The following is a 20,009-nucleotide window of genomic DNA, read 5'->3' as shown; positions in this document are numbered from 1 at the left end:
GCTAGAAAGCCATTTTGAACCTTACCAGTTGGTTGTATATCAAGGGTGATGCACTTTATTTCATAGTTTGAGTGAGGTAGAACAGCAGAGATTCCCAAGAACACATTCTGGATGCTTCTTCACCTGATGAATCGCACAAGTGTCTTAAGTATTGACAATTTCCGCATATACCCTCAAAACAGACTGTCCTATTTAGAAACCTTTTTCTTTACGCCTCTTGCCATCTTAATCTATGTAGTGAAAGTAACTAACCAACATTTTGTATTTTAGCCAAATTGTGCCATCCTCTTACAATTGTGTACACTGTACAAACATTCAGACAAAGATTTGACCAAAACATGACCTTGACTAACTACACCTTGTCACTATAAACCATCTCATTAAATATGTGACTATACACAGCAGGAAACACTCCACATTAAAAATCAAATATGCAACAATGATGTTAAATCTCATTGTTAATGAGCTATCTTCTTCTTTAGGTCTAAAGTGGATCACATCCAAGAGATTGTGACTGGGAACCCGATGGTCATTAAGCTTGTGGTGAGCTTTTATCGTAACGGTCGCGGACAGAACGCCTTGCGAGAAATCTTAGAGAACGTGGTGCGAGATGTGCTGCAGGATAAAACGCTCAACATTCGGACCAACCCAGTGGACATTTACAAGGGCTGGATCAACCAGATGGAGTCTCAGACTGGCAAGAAAAGGTAAGAACACTAGCTATATTTGTGGCCATCTTGGGTAGCCTCTGTAATTCTAGTTTTAATTATGCCCAAAAACTTTATTAATTGGACCTTAGTCTAATGTATATATTTGTTTTAAATATTGCAAGTTTTAGACTCTAAATTATGTACATCTTTTATTTTGCCCACACTTGTGCATTTAGAAATTCCTCTTCCATGTTGAACACGTGCTGTTTATACCATGCTCTTGTGCCCGTTTGGAGGTTATATTCTATGATTTCAGATGACCTGCACAGTTTCATATTTTCCTATAGATTGTTTACATAGGAGTGGTGTGAGAAAGTACTATCTTTCTTGCACTGGTATGCCCCCACTTTTTTCTGAACTGCTGATGTGCTTTGACTGAGTGTGCCCTGAGTCCCTGCCAACCAGGTACCCAGGGCCTGTGTTCCTTCCCTAAAAGCTGTGTTGAAACTAAAACCCGATTGGCATCTCTGGCCAACTGTCAGCCCCTAGTAAATGGTACACAGGGCATGGTGACCAGAGAAGACCCCTGAGGACTGCAGCACTTAATGTGCCACCCTCAGGGGCCCTGTACCCTGACACCCACACACTGCCTTTGCAGGCTGAGTGTCTAGGTACAGAGCTAAACCAAGAGTCAACATGGCACACAACCCTGTGTGCCATGCATACAGAACCCACTGCCCTGGCATACTTCAGTCACCCCTCTAGCTAGGTGCCCTATGCCAGAGGTGTGGGCACAGGTGCATGAGCCCTATGCCCCAACAGTAGCCAGGGCCTTCCCTGGTCACTGTAAGTGCAGTGATGCCATTAAGAGTATATGGTGCTGGGAGGTTGTCATTACGAACTCCACAGCACCATAATGGCTACACTGAAGACTGACCAGTTTGGTACCAAACTTCTCAGCACATGAAACCCGCACTGATGCCAGGGTAGGATTTAATGTAAAATGCACCCGAGGGCATCTTAGAGATGCCCTCTGAAAACCTAACCTACAATCCACGTCTGGCTTGAGTGGGTGCAGAGGCTGCCACACAGCAGACATGTTGCTGGACCCCTGAGTGGTGAGCTCCCGCTCTCCTGGGCCTGCAACAATGCACATCCTGGGCGAGGTGCGAGGTCTCCTCCCCCAGGATGGGCAGGGGGAAGCTTCAAAGGCATGCGTCCTCTGTGAGCTTCTTCAGACCACTTGCTGTACCCAGCAACTGGCCCCACCAGTTCTGACCCCCCACTCTGGCGGGAAAACTACGTCGGGAAGGGGGGGTGCCAGCCTGTCCCAATCCCACCCCTCAGGTGGGGGAGACAAGGTGAAGCACAACCCGGGCTCTGGCCATCTTAAAGATGGGGTGCCCTGCCCAATCCCAGCTAGGCTCCTTCCCCCCTCCCACAGGAGAGGAGCAGGCTAGGGGATGTACCCACCCCAGTACAGGGACCTATTGGTCCCTGCCCTTGCCCTACCTGTAATGCCCCTAAATTCAGTATTTAGGGGCTCCCTGAAACTTCCTTCCTCAGATCCCAATACCAAAAGAAGATCAAGAAGAATAAGACCCGCCGCGCAGCTGCTAACAGGACGAGAACAACTGACTTTGCCCCAGCCCCACCATTCTTTCGATCCTGGAACCTGCTCCTGCCTTAATCCCAGCGACTCCTGCGGACAGCAACCTTGGGACACCCAGAGGACCTGCCTGCCTTGACCCTCTTAAAGACTGGGACTCCCATCAGTAGAGGCTCTGCTGCAACAACCCCCCTGGTGCCAGCCAGGAAGCTCCGGGCCAGCCCACTCTGCACCCGCCGAGCTCCGGCCAATGCCAGAGTGATCCAAGAGCGTGAGGACGTGCCTCCAGCGACTGGGACCCGAGGTCCAGTGCCCAAAGACCCTCCTCGTCAAAGCAGACGACACCTGCAAACTCAGAACCAGGGGACCCCAACCGCGACAGGCTTGAGGGTAAGCTTTTCCGACACCCAAAGACACCCCTGCACCCGGCACCTTACAGCCCCCTGTGCCTCCCTTTAAGGTACCTGTAGGAGAGTAGGGTCTGCAATCCTATGATCACCCAGATTTTTTGCTTTTGTTTCACTGGTTTACGACTTTCTCTGGCTGTGGGCCTGCCAATCAGACCCACAGCCTGGCTGTTCTCTCTCTAAATTACGATATGTACCCTAGGTGCATCTACCAATTGGTACTGGGCCACCTTATCAGACCCTGTAACTCAGGGCATAGGTGTACCCAGGGCCGCCAGGGGCTGCAGCATGTATTATGCCACCCCTGGCTGGCCTCCTAACTTTGACACAACTGGCTGCATGACAGCTGGGGCGAAGTCGTGTAATCACCCTTTGCTTTAGATATAGTAGCTCTGTATCTAACCATACAATGGACACCCGAGTCCTTATCAGTCACTCCTATGGCAGGCCTTGACAATCCTGAAGGCAGAGTGCATGGGCTCGCGGGAACTGTGTTCTGGCCCGAGCCGAGCCGGTTGCAGCTTGCGGAGAAAAGACCCAATGGCTGTTCCATGATAACGCGTGCCACATCGGTAACTTCGGTGTCGCGTTATCAAGACATGTCGAGTAAGGTGTCATACGAGTCGGGATGCTGCCCTCTCACCAACTCTGGCGACGAGGTTAGCATTCCACCCTTCTAGAGGGACACGACATGTACGTAACTGTGAACCCCGGTTAAAGTTAACGAGAGCCTCAGCTCCACAAAATGGATGCTGCCACCACAGACACGAGTCTGACCTCCTGCTGCTGGGAGTCCTTCCAGCGAGGAGCGCTTGGACAAAGGGTTTCCTGTCGAGGGCGGTGTTCGCACCGTCCCAGACAGGGTTTGTGTATTCTGGGTAGGTAGGGCTTTTGCGAGAAGGTGACTGCGGAGTGGCACCCCGGTGCTCACTACGCATCTGCCGGTTAGAACCAGTTCCAGGGGCGACAGCCCTGGCCTGGGGAAAGTCCGGCAGGGGAGAGGGGTGTAACTACCCCCCTTCCTGGTCCCACCCTTAGGGCAGGACCTAGTCATGTACCCACCCCTTTCCTTAGGATAAAGGCCGGAGCGGGGACCCTTCCAAATTAGATCATCTTTGAATCAAGAATACTTTCTACGAAAGGACTTCAAGACTCTTCTCAAGATTTCTCCCTTGTGGCTAAGGAGTAGTCACCCTGCATCAGCGGGCACCATCTAAGAACTCTGCGGTTTGCTGTAAGTCCTTCCTCAAGGAATCCGACGGCCCAGCTCGACGAGAACCGGCTTCCCTGGCACCTCTGACCTCTACCCACGTCATCAGCTCAGCTGTGATCTGTGGGTGCGACGAGACCTCGAGGGACCGGCCATCATCAGAACCTGCACGCTCTTAAAAACCAGCACGACCATCGAGGTAACTCTCTGGTGAGTGTTCTGGGGTCCGAGAAGCCCCGACCCTGAGCCGCTCCAGCTCCGAAGTGCAGTCCCCCAGCATCTCCACGATCTGCGTGGGGCCCTTCTGCTCGCTGCTCAGCACGTTGTCTGGTCACTTGCCGCTGGCTTGTGTCCTTCTGTGACGACATCCGAGAATCATCACTGCCGGTCTGGTTGCTCCAGACTGGCCCTTGCTTCCATCTTTTCGAGAAGCACCCCGGACCCTCCTGGTCCACTCAAGACGCCGACAGCGTCATCCTTCGTGGGACAGCTCGCACCTCCACCGTGGTCGCCGACAACGCCTCCTGGTCCGTGAGACTGCAGAGCCTAGCGTCGCCCACTCACCTGGTCGAGGTGACGGCCAACTGGTGCCTTCCTGGTACCCTCTGACTACTGGCTAGTAGTACGAACTTGGTCCCCTCTGCTTTCAGGTTTCATCAATCTCCGATCCAGGCTTGGATCTCTACGAACTATTCATCACTGGTCGCCGGCCAGCAACTCCTTTTCTTCCGGCTCCTGGCTCGTCAGCGAAGACCCCGACGCCTGTAAGACTTGTGCAGCCGCAGCCCTCGTGGCTAGGTAACTCGGCATTTCAGTGCCTGCATAGCCTCCTTACTCTAGGGTCCCGAGTCCCTCGCTTCCGACTTGCCTTAACCTTTCCGTGTCCTCGGACACTTGTTTAACTGTGCACTTAAAGTATTTGCTAAAGAGATTTGGTTTGTGCTTAGTACCCTGTCCTCATAAAGAGTACAGGGCTGTTGTGATTCTTAATAAATATACTGTTTATTTTCATAACACTTGTGTGGTGTCCTTTCACTGGGTGTTCAAGGGGTACATGTGTGGTAAACAGCTGGCTTAACGCGCCCTCTCGAGTCTTTAGCCTTAGACTGCTCGTATCCACGCTACTAGGATAGCTGGTCTATAGGTTGGCTTACAACCAAACACCATAAGGGTCGTTGGAACGATACATAGCGGTCGCTAGAATAGCGAACGTTGCATATCGGGCCAACTTCTCACAGTACCTACCTGCGCTCCAAGATTCCAACTTACCTCTCGACGTGCTGGTCGCCCCTGGAGAGTCTCCGCCCCCGAGCCTGCAGCCTTTGTTCCCTTTTTACCTTTTCCATTGGATAACATTGAGCGCCCGACGGCTCAAAAGCACCCTGCACCCAGCGCCCTAGTACTGCTGGCCGTGCCACCTTTGTCCTATCCTGCTTCCCCCTTTGCCCTGAGCAAGTGACCAGTAGCCCAGCTCCCACAGCCGCGTGGCCTGCTAGCCAACAGCCTCCAACCGGAGGCCCCCCGTCCCCCATTGGATAACATTGGGCCTAACTACCTCTGCACCCGGTTGCCCCTGCGCCGCTGAGGGTGAACCAACTGTACCTACCTGACCCTGGCAGACCCCTGAGTCTAAGCCCAGAACCACAACTTCACCAGTCGAGTACTCACCAGGAAACCGGTAACTCACTTACCTGCCATTGAATAACTTTATAAATAAATAAATTGACTGGTTTGACTCGAAAAATCTTCTGTCTACTTTTGAAAACTTGAAATATTCATATAAAATCATACGAATTCCGAAATACTCACCTGTGATCAGGAGAGGAGCCAGTACTGTACCTTGTAGCCCAGTGCTGAAACGCAAAAGTAATCCCTAGCGGGTTTACTAGTAACTTGTATTTTCTCCATAGAAATCCATTGTCTGCTTTTTTATGAAATTTCTTCTGTCTACTTTTGAAAATTATAAATATTCTTTAAAAATCATACAAAATACTGAAATGTAATTACTTACCTGTTTTGAGTTGAGACCCCAGTGCTGGCCCCAGGAGACCAGTACTGGATTACAAAAGTAACGAGATCGTACTTTACCTGCAACCTGAACTTTCTCCCATTGAATAACATTGCAAGATTTCTGTTGAAAAGTTTCTACGTGTGAACTTTTAAAATAGCTTTTTATTCCTGAAAAATCACCACAATACCTAAAGCGTTTTTGCTAAACTGTTTCCAGCTTAGACCCCAGGACTGAACCTATGAGCCAGTTCTGGAATTACCAAAGTAATCTACAAAGTAATCAACAGTGTTTATATAAGGGAATCCATTGAGCTCAATGCTAAATTGTGTGTAGAATTGTGTTGCCTACTGCAACCCCTGTACCTATTGTATTTACAAAGTTTATTGCCTTTCTGCAAAATACTCAACTGAGACCTCTCATATTGAGAGCAGTATATGTTTGATGCCTGTTGGTTCTAGAAATAAAACAACTATATCTTTTGATATAAAAACAATTGGCCTGGAGTTTAGTCTTTGAGTGTGTGAAATCTTTTGCTGTCTGAGTGTGTACAACAAATGCTTTACACTGTTCTCTGGTACTACCTTACTGCTTGACCAAGCTACCACTTTAGAGGGTAAGGTCACACCTGACTTTAACCTCTGTTATACCTCTGGGGTTTGTGGTCTCTATACACACTGTACCTTGCTCTGGTCCAGTATACATAGAGCCACTTTCTCACAAGTAGATTTATTTACTTATCAAAAAATACAGGTCTAAAGATAACTTTTTTCGGTATTTTGAATCTAGTTTGGACAATTATTGCTTTTAGTGATTTCTGCTAGGTATTGCTTGGTTTACTTTTCAAATTTTGTTATTGCTTGGAGAATATACAGTGTAAATCTAATCCCACAAGACAAACGAGAGCTTCAAATAGTAAATGAGGATAAAGCACACATCTATGCACTATGGCATTCACATAGGTTCAGGATGTATCGTGGGTGAATGTAAACTCATGTATTGAGAAAAGAAAGAGTGGTTTTAATAAGGTGTGTAGGTGAAGTGTCTGGACAAAATGAAATCCTCCCAATTCTTTCATGCGTGTCAAAACTGAACAAGGCTGTCTCCAATCAAGGCAGTGGACCATTAAAGAGATTGGAGGGCACAGGCAGGGAAAGGAAATCTTATGTTTTTCTTTCCTTGGGGATCTATATTTAAATTAGATTTGTGCCTTGACTATGTCCAAAAAAGAAGTTTTTTTTATGTAACTGACTGGTTTGCTGCTCGAGTGTCTTTGTAAATGATGCATATTGAGTTGAACTTGGTGTCTGCTGGGAGTTAAACATCCTTTACAACGACTGCGTCACAACAAAGTCAATTACCCCCCATTTTTTACTCTGTGAAATCTTTTACAACGCAGGGCTTTACACCACAAACCATTATAATTCATTCCCCAGTACAATGCCCCGTGGAGTTAGAATAGTAAATTGGGATGTAACGGACAATGCGTTGTAATGGATTGCGTTGTAAAGCCCTGCGTAGTAAAAGATTTTGCGGAGTAAACAATGCGGGGTAATGGCACGTGTTGTAAACTTGTGCGGAGTAAAGTGTCATATTCCTGCTGGGAGGGGCATTTGGTGAGGGCATCAGAGGGTGGTGAAGATGTTATAAAATGCTCTTAGAGGTTGAGGATGACTTCCAGAAGGATAATGTTGAGCATATCACCCATGTTGCTTCGGGATGTGGGGTAGTGGGTGCACTTTGCAATTGAAATTAGTTTGGTTAGAGGGTTTTGATTAGATGCCATTTATCTTGAACCACCTTTTTTGGGATTACTTTTTCACATACTGTTCAATCAGATTGAGGATCAATGTGAAAGCCCAGGTCCTTTTACTATAAGTATAGAGAAGAAGAAAGCATACAGTTGAGCCACCTTATGATGTGTGCAAAAAGAACATATGATGGATGGAATACTGAACCAATCAAATATGCACAGCCAGTCACGGATCTAGGTTAAATCCATCGTTCTTTTGCTCACCATGCCACCCCAGTTCAGACCCAGCCATATGCAAATCAGTCTTGACCCTGTACCTCATGGGAACAGTCCAGCCTGAACTGCCAGGCCTGGTCCTCCCTGGACCAGAAACAACTATCCCAGTACCGGTTTCTGGGCATCACCCCTCATCAACCAGGCTAGCTTGAATCTTGGCAGTTCCAGCAGGACTGTTACCATGAGGATCAGGGTAAAGACTGATTTGCATATGGCTGCATCCAAAGTGGAGTGACGTAGTGAGCAAAAGAACAATGGATTTAACCCAGATCTCTTGACGGTATACAACGTTTAGCACGCATTTTTTACAACGCACTACCATTACAACGCAGGCATTACCACGCATACCATTACAACGCATTGCGCTGGGGGGCGCTCTAGGATAGGGAATAAGTTTAATTTTATATCCAACACCTTCCCTAGTGTCCACGGGGACTGGAGTTGGAATATAAAATTAAACTTACCACTATCCAGCACCTCAAAGCGCTATGCGTTGTAACGGTATTCGTTGTAAATACCGCGTTGTAAAGGTATGCGTGGTAATAGTATGCGTGCTAACGTCATACATCCCTCTTGACTGGGGATGAATGTTTGAATCATTCAGCATTCCATTCATCATTTGTTGCCTCAGCGCAGTGTATGATTTGCAGCTGGATTTTTACTATCATTGGTGAAAATGAATTCCTGTTTGGTGAGGATAAGTTGAAGAGAGAATGCATTTATCAATAACTGGATGCTATGCAGGCTGCATTTTAGGCAGTGCATATTGGCATACGCAGCTAATGACCCATAAAGCATACCTTTGTATTTTTACAGTTTGTTTATAAATCTCGACCCTGGCTGGCCAGGAGGCCTAGATCAGAGTACAACCTCCCACAACGTCATTGTATCTTTGCTTTTCTCTAGCTTGGGCGGGGATCATGACTCTGCTGTAGGTCAACCTGTGTCCTTGGACAATCACCACCAAATTCCAATATAATGTTGCTTTGGAACCTAGTAGTCCACCAGTGTAGTTTTCTAGGTGGGTTCGACTGAGTTTAGATCCAGTTTAGGCATTGCTAGTGAGTCAAGATTCAGGTCCTGATTGGCTGCCAGTTTACATTATATCCTGACATCCGCAGAGCAATCAAAAACACTTAACTGAGTAGTGGGTGAGTGAGAGTGCGCTCCTTCTCAGTCTTCTTTGTCTGCAGTGGCTGCCAATAAGCCACTTCAGTTTCCATTCTTCTAGTTGTCTGAGGGCTAGTATGTGGCAGAATTTCGTTTTGATCTCCAAATTGGCGAGCAGTTATCTCATATACTGATCCTGCAGGTTGGGGCCATATGTTGATGGGCTATGCCACTATACCGACCATAGATGCTCATACGCTGTTCTCCAAAGGGCATTAAAGTCTCTTGGCTGGAGCATGGCTATGCCTCTTTCTCCTCGTAGTTCTCTGTACCGACGGAGGACTGGGCACTGAGGTCCATCTTCAACCTCCAGTTTCTGAACATATTCCTTAGGAAATATAACTATAAAATGGTGACTTTGGCCTACATCCTATCTGACTGGCACACAAGAAATTGGGTGGTGCCCTTGGACTACAAAAACACCTATTTCCTCATCCTACAGGTATTTCTTTTGGTTGGTCCAGTAAGTGCGTCACAGTATATGCCCTTGGGCAAGAGTGTTCATAAGTAGGAGACCCGTCAGACTGCCGCAAGGGGCTGCCATAAACACCTTCACCAGACACTACTGTCTAGATTATCAAGTTCACAGGGAGTGGCATTTTGCCCATTAGGTCATCCGGACATTCAGGTGTGAAGTTGGTAGGGCCCACAGTGAAAGGTGTATCATTATTGCTTATCTGCTAGCACTAATCATTGCCTCTCTCCAAAGTATGTTTGTTGCCATTATTGCTACCGTTTTTTTGTTTTAGGCCATAGACAAGATCCTTATACGTTCGTGTTTCTCCCTTCAGAAGTCAATATCCCAGTGAACCTATCAAATTCACACCCAATATTTGTTTTATTTTGGGCCTTGTGAGGAACCCTGCAAGAATTTCCTGTATCTACTCATCTGCCCCTTTCCTTTTGACTTTAGTCCTCAACCCTAGTTTAGTGGGGTAGTTATCCCCTGTGAGGCAGATTAATTCAAAGTCCTGCTCATTGGCTGCTTTAGCACCACTGTCTAAAGCCCCACTACAGAACATTTGCACAACCCCACCACCTCCCGAAGCTGGCAGCTACTGCCATTCTAAGGAATCCTTATGCATTACTTGCATTATTTTTGCAGTTTTCTCAACGTTTTCCATTTCAAAACACAATTTGCTTCAGAAAGCGCCATACTTTCGTAAAAGGACTGTATATGTGATTGAAAGTGCCAGAAACCTTCCACCCTGGATCTGATTCCTCAAAATTTGAGGACTAATAGTGTTCTACTTATACTTTAGGATAGTTCTTTTATGTTTGTTTCCTCTTGATAACAGATTATCCAGATCCAGAAAGCCTGCACTTATATTGTATAAGTAACATGTTGGTTGGGTTAAAAAACTTTTTATCGTGGAACTTTCTTTTCAGGCTTGTTTTATCCAGCCACAGACTTGATTCAATGATTTTGACTAACTTGATAAAGCAAGCTCAAAATGCTCTGTGGTGGCTCATTCATGAATATAACTTATCAGCCCAAAAGTACCTGCCTCATAAAGTTCAGATATACATTCTTGTGTATTTGTATGGAAGCTGGGTATTTCATTGTTATAGGTTGTTTTTAGTCCTTGTTTTCCTTTCCTCTCCTTGCAGCCAACTCCCTTATGATGTTAGCCCTGAGCAGGCACTGAGCCATCCTGAGGTCCAGAGACGCCTCGACATATCCATTCGTAACTTGATTGCAGTCACAGATAAGTTCTTCTCCACCATCACATCCAACGTTGAGAAGATTCCGTATGTACCTATAAAGTCAATCTAAAATAAATGTATTTTATAGCACTGAGCCTCCGTTTAGGTTGAACCCTTTTTTTTTAGCAAGGCTTTTTATGTGGCTCTGGCTGAACCTTTCTGCACAGTGATTATTGTTGCTCTGTTCCTATTTGCTGTGTTTTCGCATTTTGCATCTGCTTGGTACAACCAATATTTTAAAGGTGATAATGACGTTAGTGTTGTTGCTGATAAGTTGACAGTTTAAAGCCCAATATCTCCTGATAAGTTTGCAAAATACTTTCCAGCAAGCTTGCTTTCGCACAGTAGCGAGATGTTTTTGTATCATAACATTCGAAATTGAAAGAACGGTTGCACTCCTTGTTCAAATGAAGATGATATTTTAATCTGGTTAGGTAGGTGCTGTTTGGTGTACCCCTCTGAGTATCGGGGTCCTATAAACTCACTGTAGCGTTCTCCTAATCGAGGGCAACGTCCCCAAATGCACACAATGAAAAAAATTGTAAGGCAATTGTAGTTTGGTTTACACGAATAAAGTTTTATTCAAAAAATCCTTGTTTGTTTTTCTGATGGTATTTTAGTTTTTTTCATTTATTTATGATGTTGTAGTCAAATCCAAACATTTATATAGTTTTTATAATCATATGCCCAATGCATTTCGGGCTCTAGGCCCTTCTTCAGGGGATCAAAACTCTGTTCAAACAAAAAAGGGGTACATCAATATACATGAATAATCACATATCTTTCAATTAAACTGATTTTCAATCTTAGAGCATCATCATTAATACTTTACACCGGTTGTGAAACCTTATAACCCTCAAGGTGCCTGGTAGGATGGTTTATAAATAAATATACAAACGTGTCAAAAAAATGTGTGTGTTGAAAACACATCGAAAATGTCCCTGAAGTGTACAAGCCTCAAAGTCAGGAATGGAAGGTCTAAGCATGCTGAACCATGCAAGATATATAACGAAATTCGAAAAAATGTGAAAGAAATAAATGCCGGACATGGATTAAACAGATATCTTCAAAACAAGGAGTTAATCAATCTCATAAGCGTTGTGATGTTCAATCCAAATGCGTATCTAGAACAACAATGCGTACCGATAAGAAAACATGTATTGCTATTGTTTTATCGCTGCTATCTGGCTAAACAAGCTTGTAATGAAAAGTACCTTAAAGCGTCCATAAGATGATTACATCAAAGAGTGAACCTGGCTGGATTCTGTCAGGGTAAATACAAAGAGGCTCGTCTTAGTCACCATATAAAAAAACGTAAAAGAAAGCCAGAGATTACGAGATACGGAGGCTCCGTGTCTTACCGGGTTTAAGCGTATAACGTCGCCATTGCGTCAGGGTGAGCGTGACCCGGAAGTACACGCTGATAGTGAGGATGGCGTGTAAATACGTCCGCGTAGAACAGATATGGACGGCAGACTTCACAAGTGGAGTAAGACAACCCGGTAAGACACGGAGCCTCCGTATCTCGTAATCTCTGGCTTTCTTTTACGTTTTTTTTTATATGGTGACTAAGACGAGTCTCTTTGTATTTACCCTGACAGAATCCAACCGGGTTCACTCTTTGATGTAATCATCTTATTGACGCTTTAAGGTACTTTTCATTACAAGCTTGTTTAGCCAGATAGCTTCGATAAAACAATAGCAATACATGTTTTCTTATCGGTAAGCATTGTTGTTCTAGATACGTATTTGGATTGAACATCACAACGCTTATGAGATTGATTAACGCCTTGTTTTGAAGGTATCTGTTTAATCCATGTCCGGCATTTATTTCTTTCACATTTTTTCGAATTTCGTTATATATCTCGCATGGTTCAGAATGCTTAGACCTTCCATTCCTGACTTTGAGGCTTGTACACTTCAGGGACATTTTCGATGTGTTTCCAACATACACATTTTTTTGACACGTTTGTATATTTTTTTATAAACCATCCTACCAGGCTCCTTGAGGGTTATAAGGTTTCACAACCGGTGTAAAGTATTAATGATGATGCTCTAAGATTGAAAATCAGTTTAATTGAAAGATATGTGATTATTCATGTATATTGATGTACCCCTTTTTTGTTTGAACAGAGTTTTGACCCCCTGAAGAAGGGCCTAGAGCCCGAAATGCATTGGGCATATGATTATAAAAACTATATAAATGTTTGGATGTGACTACAACATCATAAATAAATGAAAAAAACAAAAAACTAAAATACCATCAAAAAAACAAACAAGGATTTTTTAAATAAAACTTTATTCGTGTAAACCAAACTACAATTGCCTTACAATTTTTTTCATTGTGTGCGTTTGGGGTCGTTGCCCTCGATTAGGATAACGCTACAGTGAGTTTGTATCATAACAAACAGTGCATAGATTTACTTGGGATTTTGAATTTTCTACTTGGCAAGAGAAGAATGATCGTAAAATGTGGAAAACTTGACAAAACAAAGCTCTGTATTTGCACGATTTTCTAAATTTCTTTACTTTAACCGATGCTATAGTCAGATTGTTTTCTACGTATCACACACCGTGATTAGTCCTCCAAGCTCTCTTGCAGTTAGGAGCAGAAATTCCTAATTTTTCTGCTACTTGTTAACATATTTATGGTTGTTGTGTCAATCAGTACTGTCTTTCACTGTATCAGTACCATTTCTTGTCTGAATGAAGAGTCCTTTGAATCCTTTGATCAGTCTTGTCAGAGAAATGCTTAAGTGTATAATCTTGTCTGTAGTCTGATTAGGATACCTCAAAATATGACATCTGCCAAAATATTTCTTCTAAACAATGCAGTAACCGGGGTGACCCTTTTTGAGTCTGAGTACTGCCGAACAAGTTACTTTCATTTCGTAATGCCTTTTCTGGTAGAGACTATCTAACCGGATCCCGCACCTTAGAATATTCCATAAGCATCCGACTGAAACAGAAAATCTTGAGAAGTACCTTTGTGCGCCAGTAGGTGACATCTTTCGGCTCTGCATCAGAAGTGATGTGTGTGGGGCTTATATAGGCGCCTCCTCGGCACTCCGTTTTTTTCGTGACTATTTCCGTGCAAAAAAATGTGGCGCCACATTGGACTGAGTGACCAGTGTGCAGAATCTAACAGAATCTAACAGTAGGTTAGGGATAGAAGAGCCTATGTTGCAGAGTGGGGAGGATCAGTGAGGAATCTGTAGTTAGAGTCTCTACAAGAAAAGGTGTTACCGAAGGAAAGTAACTTGTTCTTCTGATAGACTTTTAACAGTGGATTCCTCATCTTAGAATTAATAGATATCCAAGCAGTACCTACCCAGAGGTGGGCCTGCGACTAGCACAGACAAGAAAATCCTGTAGTACCGAATGGGCAAAATGCCTGTCTTAACAGACCTGACTGTCCAAGCAGTAGTGCTAGTGAACATGTGGAGTGACACCCACGTAGCAGCTTGATAGGATGTGGCCTCTGTGTGTTAACACAGTAGTTGTGGCCCTGGTGAAATGGGCCCACAAGCTCTCAGGAGGCTGCTTGTTAGCGAATGCGTAGTAGCTTTTGATGCAGAGTACAATCAATCGAGAGCTGCTCCATTTCTGCTCTACCTTGCCCTTTTTCAGTCCAGTGTACCCAATGAAGAGCTGATCGTCCACTCGGTGTTCCTCGGTACTATCGATGTTAAGAGAGGGCTCTTTTTTTGTCCAAATAATGGATTATCTCCTCTTATAAGGATCAGGCAGAGTGAAAAATGTAGGAGGTGTGATGTTCTGGCTACATGAAGATGAGTGACCACCTTCGGAAGAATAGAGGTACGTTTCCGAAGAACCAGTTTCTCGAAGTAAAAGCTGGTATACAGAGGGTTATCTGAAAGAGCTTGAAGCTTTCTAACCATCCTGACCGATGTAATGGCCACCAAGAAGGCCTTCTTGAGAGTTAGTAGTTGATGTGAGTGATGTGCAGGGGATCGAATGTTGAACCACCTGAAAAACCATAGGACCAAATTAATGACCCATTGACGCATGATGAAAGGGATAAGAGGGAACACGTTCTAACCCCTTAAGAGAAAGAGTCCCTAACGGTGAGCACTGATCTGGCAATCGCAAAAGGCCGATATGACCGAAATGTAGCCTTTAACGGTGTCCAGGGCAAGGCCTTGCCAGGCTAAAGACAACACAAACAGTAGGACCTCCAACAAGGGAGCTTAGAAATAGGTTTACATGACGAGCACCAAGCGACCAATTTGTCCCAGTGGCAGGTGTATACAGCCATACTCTAGCCTTTTTGATGACTGGGCGACCGGGGGCCGTCCGAACTGCGCATGCGTAATTTTTTCTGCACCGCGGCGGAATGTCCGCCGCAGTGAAGCGGCTAGAGACAACTGGCTGCCAATATAACAGATCTTGGGAAATGCATCAAATCCATTTAAATGTCACTGTACACAAAGGTGAAGTATACTTAGTTTCGAATGTAGAACCTTGCCCTGGTATTACAACAGAAGGTCCTCCAAGTGGGGCACCCTGATAGGAGGGCAGATGCTCATGCTTAGGAGGGCCGCTCATGCTTAGGAGGGCCTTATACCAAACTTTTCTTACCCAGATCGGAGCCACTAGGTTGGCTCTGGCCTAGTCAGTCCTGATATTTTTAAAGTTCGCCATAGTCTAGAGTTGTGTGACAATTGCCTCGAGTGAGCCTGCCTTCAACAGCCAGTCATTGAGGTAGGGGAAGACTGGGACCGCTGACCTCCAAAGGTGAGCTGCAGCTACCGCCATCACTTTAATGAACACTCTGGGGCACTAGTGAGACCAAAGGGTGAGTACAGAAAACTGGAAATGCTTGTGACCTATTGTGAACCGCAGGTAATCCATGTGGTCTCGCAGATCGGGAGTGTAAAAATAAACATCCTAAAAGCCCAATGCTACCATCCAGTACCCAAGGTCTAGGGCAGACAAGACTTGAGCCAAAGTAAGCATCTTGAATTTCCATTTCTTCAGGAAGGTGTTGAGGGAACACAGATCTAGTATGGGACTCAGGCCTCATTCTTTTATCAGCAGCAAGTAGTTACAGGAATAGCAACCACTTCCTGCTTCTGTCGCTGGCACTCTCTCAATAGCTCATTTGGACGCAGAGCCTGCCCCTGGAGTGGAGCAAAAGAGATGGTTCTTAGTCAGCGGTTCTGAGGATTAGGGCAAAGGCAGAGGGATTTCCAGGAAAGGAAGGGCGTGACCACAGTAAATAATTTGAAGCACCCACTTGTTGAATGTTTTCACTTGCCATTGGGGCAGATGATGCTGGACTCTGCCACTGAAAGGATGGCTGCGCTGTCTGAAGGGCATGCTAAAGGGTCTTAGAGACTGCGGCCGCCAGAAGGGCAGGATGTTGGACAACACACCGGCTTTGGTCCCCACGTCCTCTGTGGGAGCTATGCCCATGGCCACAAAAAGGCTAGGTGGTCTGTTGATCACGGGGGTATGGCTGGTACTGCGTGCACAGCTGAGATTCCCCTCCGTGGAAATGGCGAAAGGAGCAGTCCGAAAGGAGCAACGCAAGGAAAGATCCCAACCATCTGTCTGTCGGTAGCTTGACTCTCCTTAAAGAGCTCCAGCCCTGAATCTACCTTGCCACCGAACATGTGGTAGCAATCAAAGGAAATGTCCATTAGAGCCTACTGGAAATCCCCCGGGAAGTTAATTGATCGAAGCCAAGCATGGTGGTGTAATACCACATTGGAGGAGTTAGCCATGCCCAGCAAGTCAGTGGTGTCAAACCCACACCGGATAGAGAACATTGCTGCATCTCTGCCCTTAATAATGACCTAGTTTAATATGGCTCAGGCCTCCTCCCAGACAATGGGCATCACATCTGTGACAGTGTCCCATAAGGTGTGGAAGTAGCGTCCCACGAGGCATGCAGGGTTCACTGACCGCAATGCTAGGTGCTAGGCCGGTGAAAAGTTTCTCTTTCCAAAGTTCGTCAGCCTTTTGGATTCACGGTCCATTGGGGCAGCGGAGAATGTGCTGGGATGAAGTTTTGCGGTTGAAGCCTGCACCACCGCGCTCTCAGGCGTAGGGTGCTGGGTGAGGAAAGCTGGGTACCCCGGAGTGGGGCGGTGGCGACGGGCCTTCATCCTGTGCACCAATGCAGGCTTTGCCCAACTCCCCATAAAAGAGTTTGTAAGGGCTTGACTGAAGGGGAAGGAGCAGGGGATAACTATAGCTAAAGCACCTCCGTTAAGATGTTGGTCTTAACCTGCATGAAGAGAAGCTTCAGGTCGAGGACCTCCACTGCCCTTCTCACCACTATGCCCAAGGGTGCACCTTCCACCATGTCAGGTCCCGGAGATGAGACCAGGCCAGCATTTGGAGACCTGTCCATTCCACTGGCTCCTCATTCCTGTTTTCGTCTTGGTAGAATGGGCTATCTCGTCGAAAGGGTAAAAGAACTGGTAAGCTTAGTACTTTCCACCCTCAAAATCCAGCTCTGCACTAGGCCTGTTAAAGGCTAGGGGCATGTGTCCAAGCCAGACGGTTGATGGAGTCTGGACAGCGCCGCAGTCAGTAAGACACAGTTTGGGGTAGGCCTCGTTGCCTTAGTTAATCCGGAGGTGGATCCAGAGGGCCCAGCTGGTGTTGGGAGCAAGCTCACCGGTAGTTCCCCAAACGGGGCCCCACTCTGGCAGGTGTGGCCCAAAAGCGCACTAGAGTGAGCTGGTGCCCCATAAATGGAGTGCATGGCCACATAAAACTCCGTCAGTTGGGATGTGGTCGCTCTGGCGCTAGGGAGGTTGGGAGGAATGGAGCGGAGCAGACCCAGCTTTCGGGTCTGTAGGGGACGTGCTGAAGTGGGGCCTAGAAGCAGGAGATTGAGGGAGGGAAGTACAAGTACGCCTTAGACTTCTTTGACTTACCCAACTTTGATGATGTAGGCTTTGACTTTAAAGATGATCGTTCACAAGACCGACTTTGCGACTGGGCTTTAGGTCTTCCACTGGATCGTGAGCAGGAGCGATGCTGCGCTTTCTTGTGCCTTGCCACTAGGAGCTTCAGGCTCGCTCCCGTATCACCTTCTGGTGCATCGACTGGGAGAAATATTCCTCTTTCTGACATTCCCCACAAGGCGTAGAACCTGTGGATCTGTTAGTGGACATGTTCCTACCACAATAGGAGCAATAGCTCAAAAAAGAATCTGCAAAAAGTAGAAAAATATGGACAAAAAGTGATCAAAGAGGCATGGAATGAAAGGAAGTTATGTCTGTGTGCTTGAGTGGCGCCTATATGGGCACTGCACGTCACTTCCAATGTGGAGCAGATCGACGTCGCCTGCCGGCAGCAGAGGTAATGCTCAAGATTTTACGGGTCCAGTCTGGCGCCTGGCGAATATTCTAATGCGAGGATTCTGCGGTTAGTCTGTCAGAACAGAGCTGGCAATAAGGCAAGCAGAATCTTGATAGGCCCTATCCAGTGAAGCAGATACCAAGCCTGGCACTGATTAAAATCTGTGGAAACTAGGCGCTAACTTGGATTTACTTGTTAAGACGGTACTTACCTATCTCTCCTCCATTTCTCTCCTAAGTATTCTTGGATGTTGAGCACCTTGCCTGGTGACTTCTGCCAGTGTGTAATGAACCAGGCTCCACTAATTTACATTTAGGCTCCCATGAGTAATCACACCAAGACCAATTATGCCGCCAGGTCAGAAGACGTCACTGAACTTGACGAACAATATAAGTCAATAATAACTTTATTTCAGTCAATTTGACCTTAAAAGTGCATCTAAAATTGCATACAATTCAATTACTTTGAAAATCGATATGGATAAAAAAAGAGCTAAAACGGAATTGAAATGCATACAGTAAAAACAGTTAAATAAAACAGAGGTATGACCTGGTGCAAATATATGGTGAAATCTATTCAAACAGCTCCACAAATGAAAAAAATCGGTACACATGTCACAATAAATTGAGCAAAGATTGGTACAATGATGGCAATTGAAAGTGCATGAACTAGCTATATAAACAATTGTCAGGTCTGTTTATTAGGACTTGATATTAGCCCAAAAACAGATTCTCGAGAACAAGCCAATATAACAGTAGGTCTAAAATGTAGATGGAGTGCATCAATAGAAATAATCTCAATTGAGCAGCGATGGAAAGATCTTTTTAAATTCCTCATTTCATTTATGCAAAACCATGGACCTTGTTCATTAGGTTAATTTTAAGAGTGCTCTGCGGGTACACCATATGGAGAATAGAAAACTTACTACCGAGTATACTATCGGGATACTAGAATCTTGTTTCAATATCCTGAAGTGCCTTGCAATAGTGCCTGGTACCTAGGTTTTCTACAAATCTGTCCCAGCCACCGTTTTCTCGCTTTGTGGTAACCAGGGCAGGTAAACACATGAAGTTCTGATTCTGTGGGGCAGTCACATGCCGGGCACCCCAGAATTTGCGAGCACCCCCACGTATTCGTGAAAAAGCGGAGTACTTGACAAACCTGATGAGATTGGTCGAAGGCTTCATTCATCAAAATATTTCTGGGTAGATTTAGCATATCTCTGGAACCCTGTATTTCATGTAACTAGTTGTAAAGTAGTTTTAGAGCAAATTATCTCTCAACTGAGATTCAAGAGCCTGTGTCAGTAGTATTGGGAATATTCATTTTTAGTAAATATTCTGAATGTTGTGGTCATAATTTTAAATGGTTTTGTAGCGGCATACATTTATTACAGGAATCCGCTGTCCCAAAGCTGTTGCTTACTTTATTGGCCCTAAGATAGATTCCAGATCGATAGTTCTATCTACAGACGTACACCAGAGGACTTCCTCCTTTGTAAGTACTCTGTCTTCACATCACAAATAATACTAAACGTTGCATTTAGCTTTGTGGTGATCTGTTCACGGTTGACTGCACTGAATCCCCAAGCAAAATCCTAGGAGTTGAATGACCGAACATGGCGAGGGAAGGAGGGAACTACAGTTGATGGTTTGACTGGAAAACGGAAGATGGTTCATAGATCACCTATACGTAATGGCTATTGTTTACACCCTGTTCCAAATTGCACAACCTAACTGGCAGAAAAGTCCCGTCACCTTGAGCGTGATGCCCCTCTGATCTTATACTTTATTATCTAGTGTTAAAAAACTTTGGTTGAGTTATTTTTAAATTCTAGAGTTGGGGGTGTTTATCTCAGAAAGAACTTGAATAAAAGTG

General features: G+C 45.4%; 1 protein-coding gene across 1 annotated transcript in view; it reads left to right on the top strand.

The window, feature by feature from the left end:
• The window catches only part of IQGAP3 (IQ motif containing GTPase activating protein 3), a 313,154-nt gene that overhangs the window by 158,807 nt on the left and 134,338 nt on the right, over positions 1 to 20,009 (top strand). Inside the window, exons 26-27 of the mRNA XM_086947642.1 lie at positions 483 to 707; positions 10,695 to 10,835. Of these exons, the coding sequence (XP_086803768.1) occupies positions 483 to 707; positions 10,695 to 10,835 (366 nt within the window). The remainder of the gene's footprint in view (positions 1 to 482; positions 708 to 10,694; positions 10,836 to 20,009) is intronic.

Source organism: Lissotriton vulgaris, chromosome 12 (assembly GCF_964263255.1).
Source record: "Lissotriton vulgaris chromosome 12, aLisVul1.2, whole genome shotgun sequence".
Classification (NCBI taxonomy): Eukaryota; Metazoa; Chordata; class Amphibia; order Caudata; family Salamandridae; genus Lissotriton; species Lissotriton vulgaris.
Note: the sequence above shows the minus strand (reverse complement) of the source record. Positions and strands in the feature narration are given on the sequence as shown.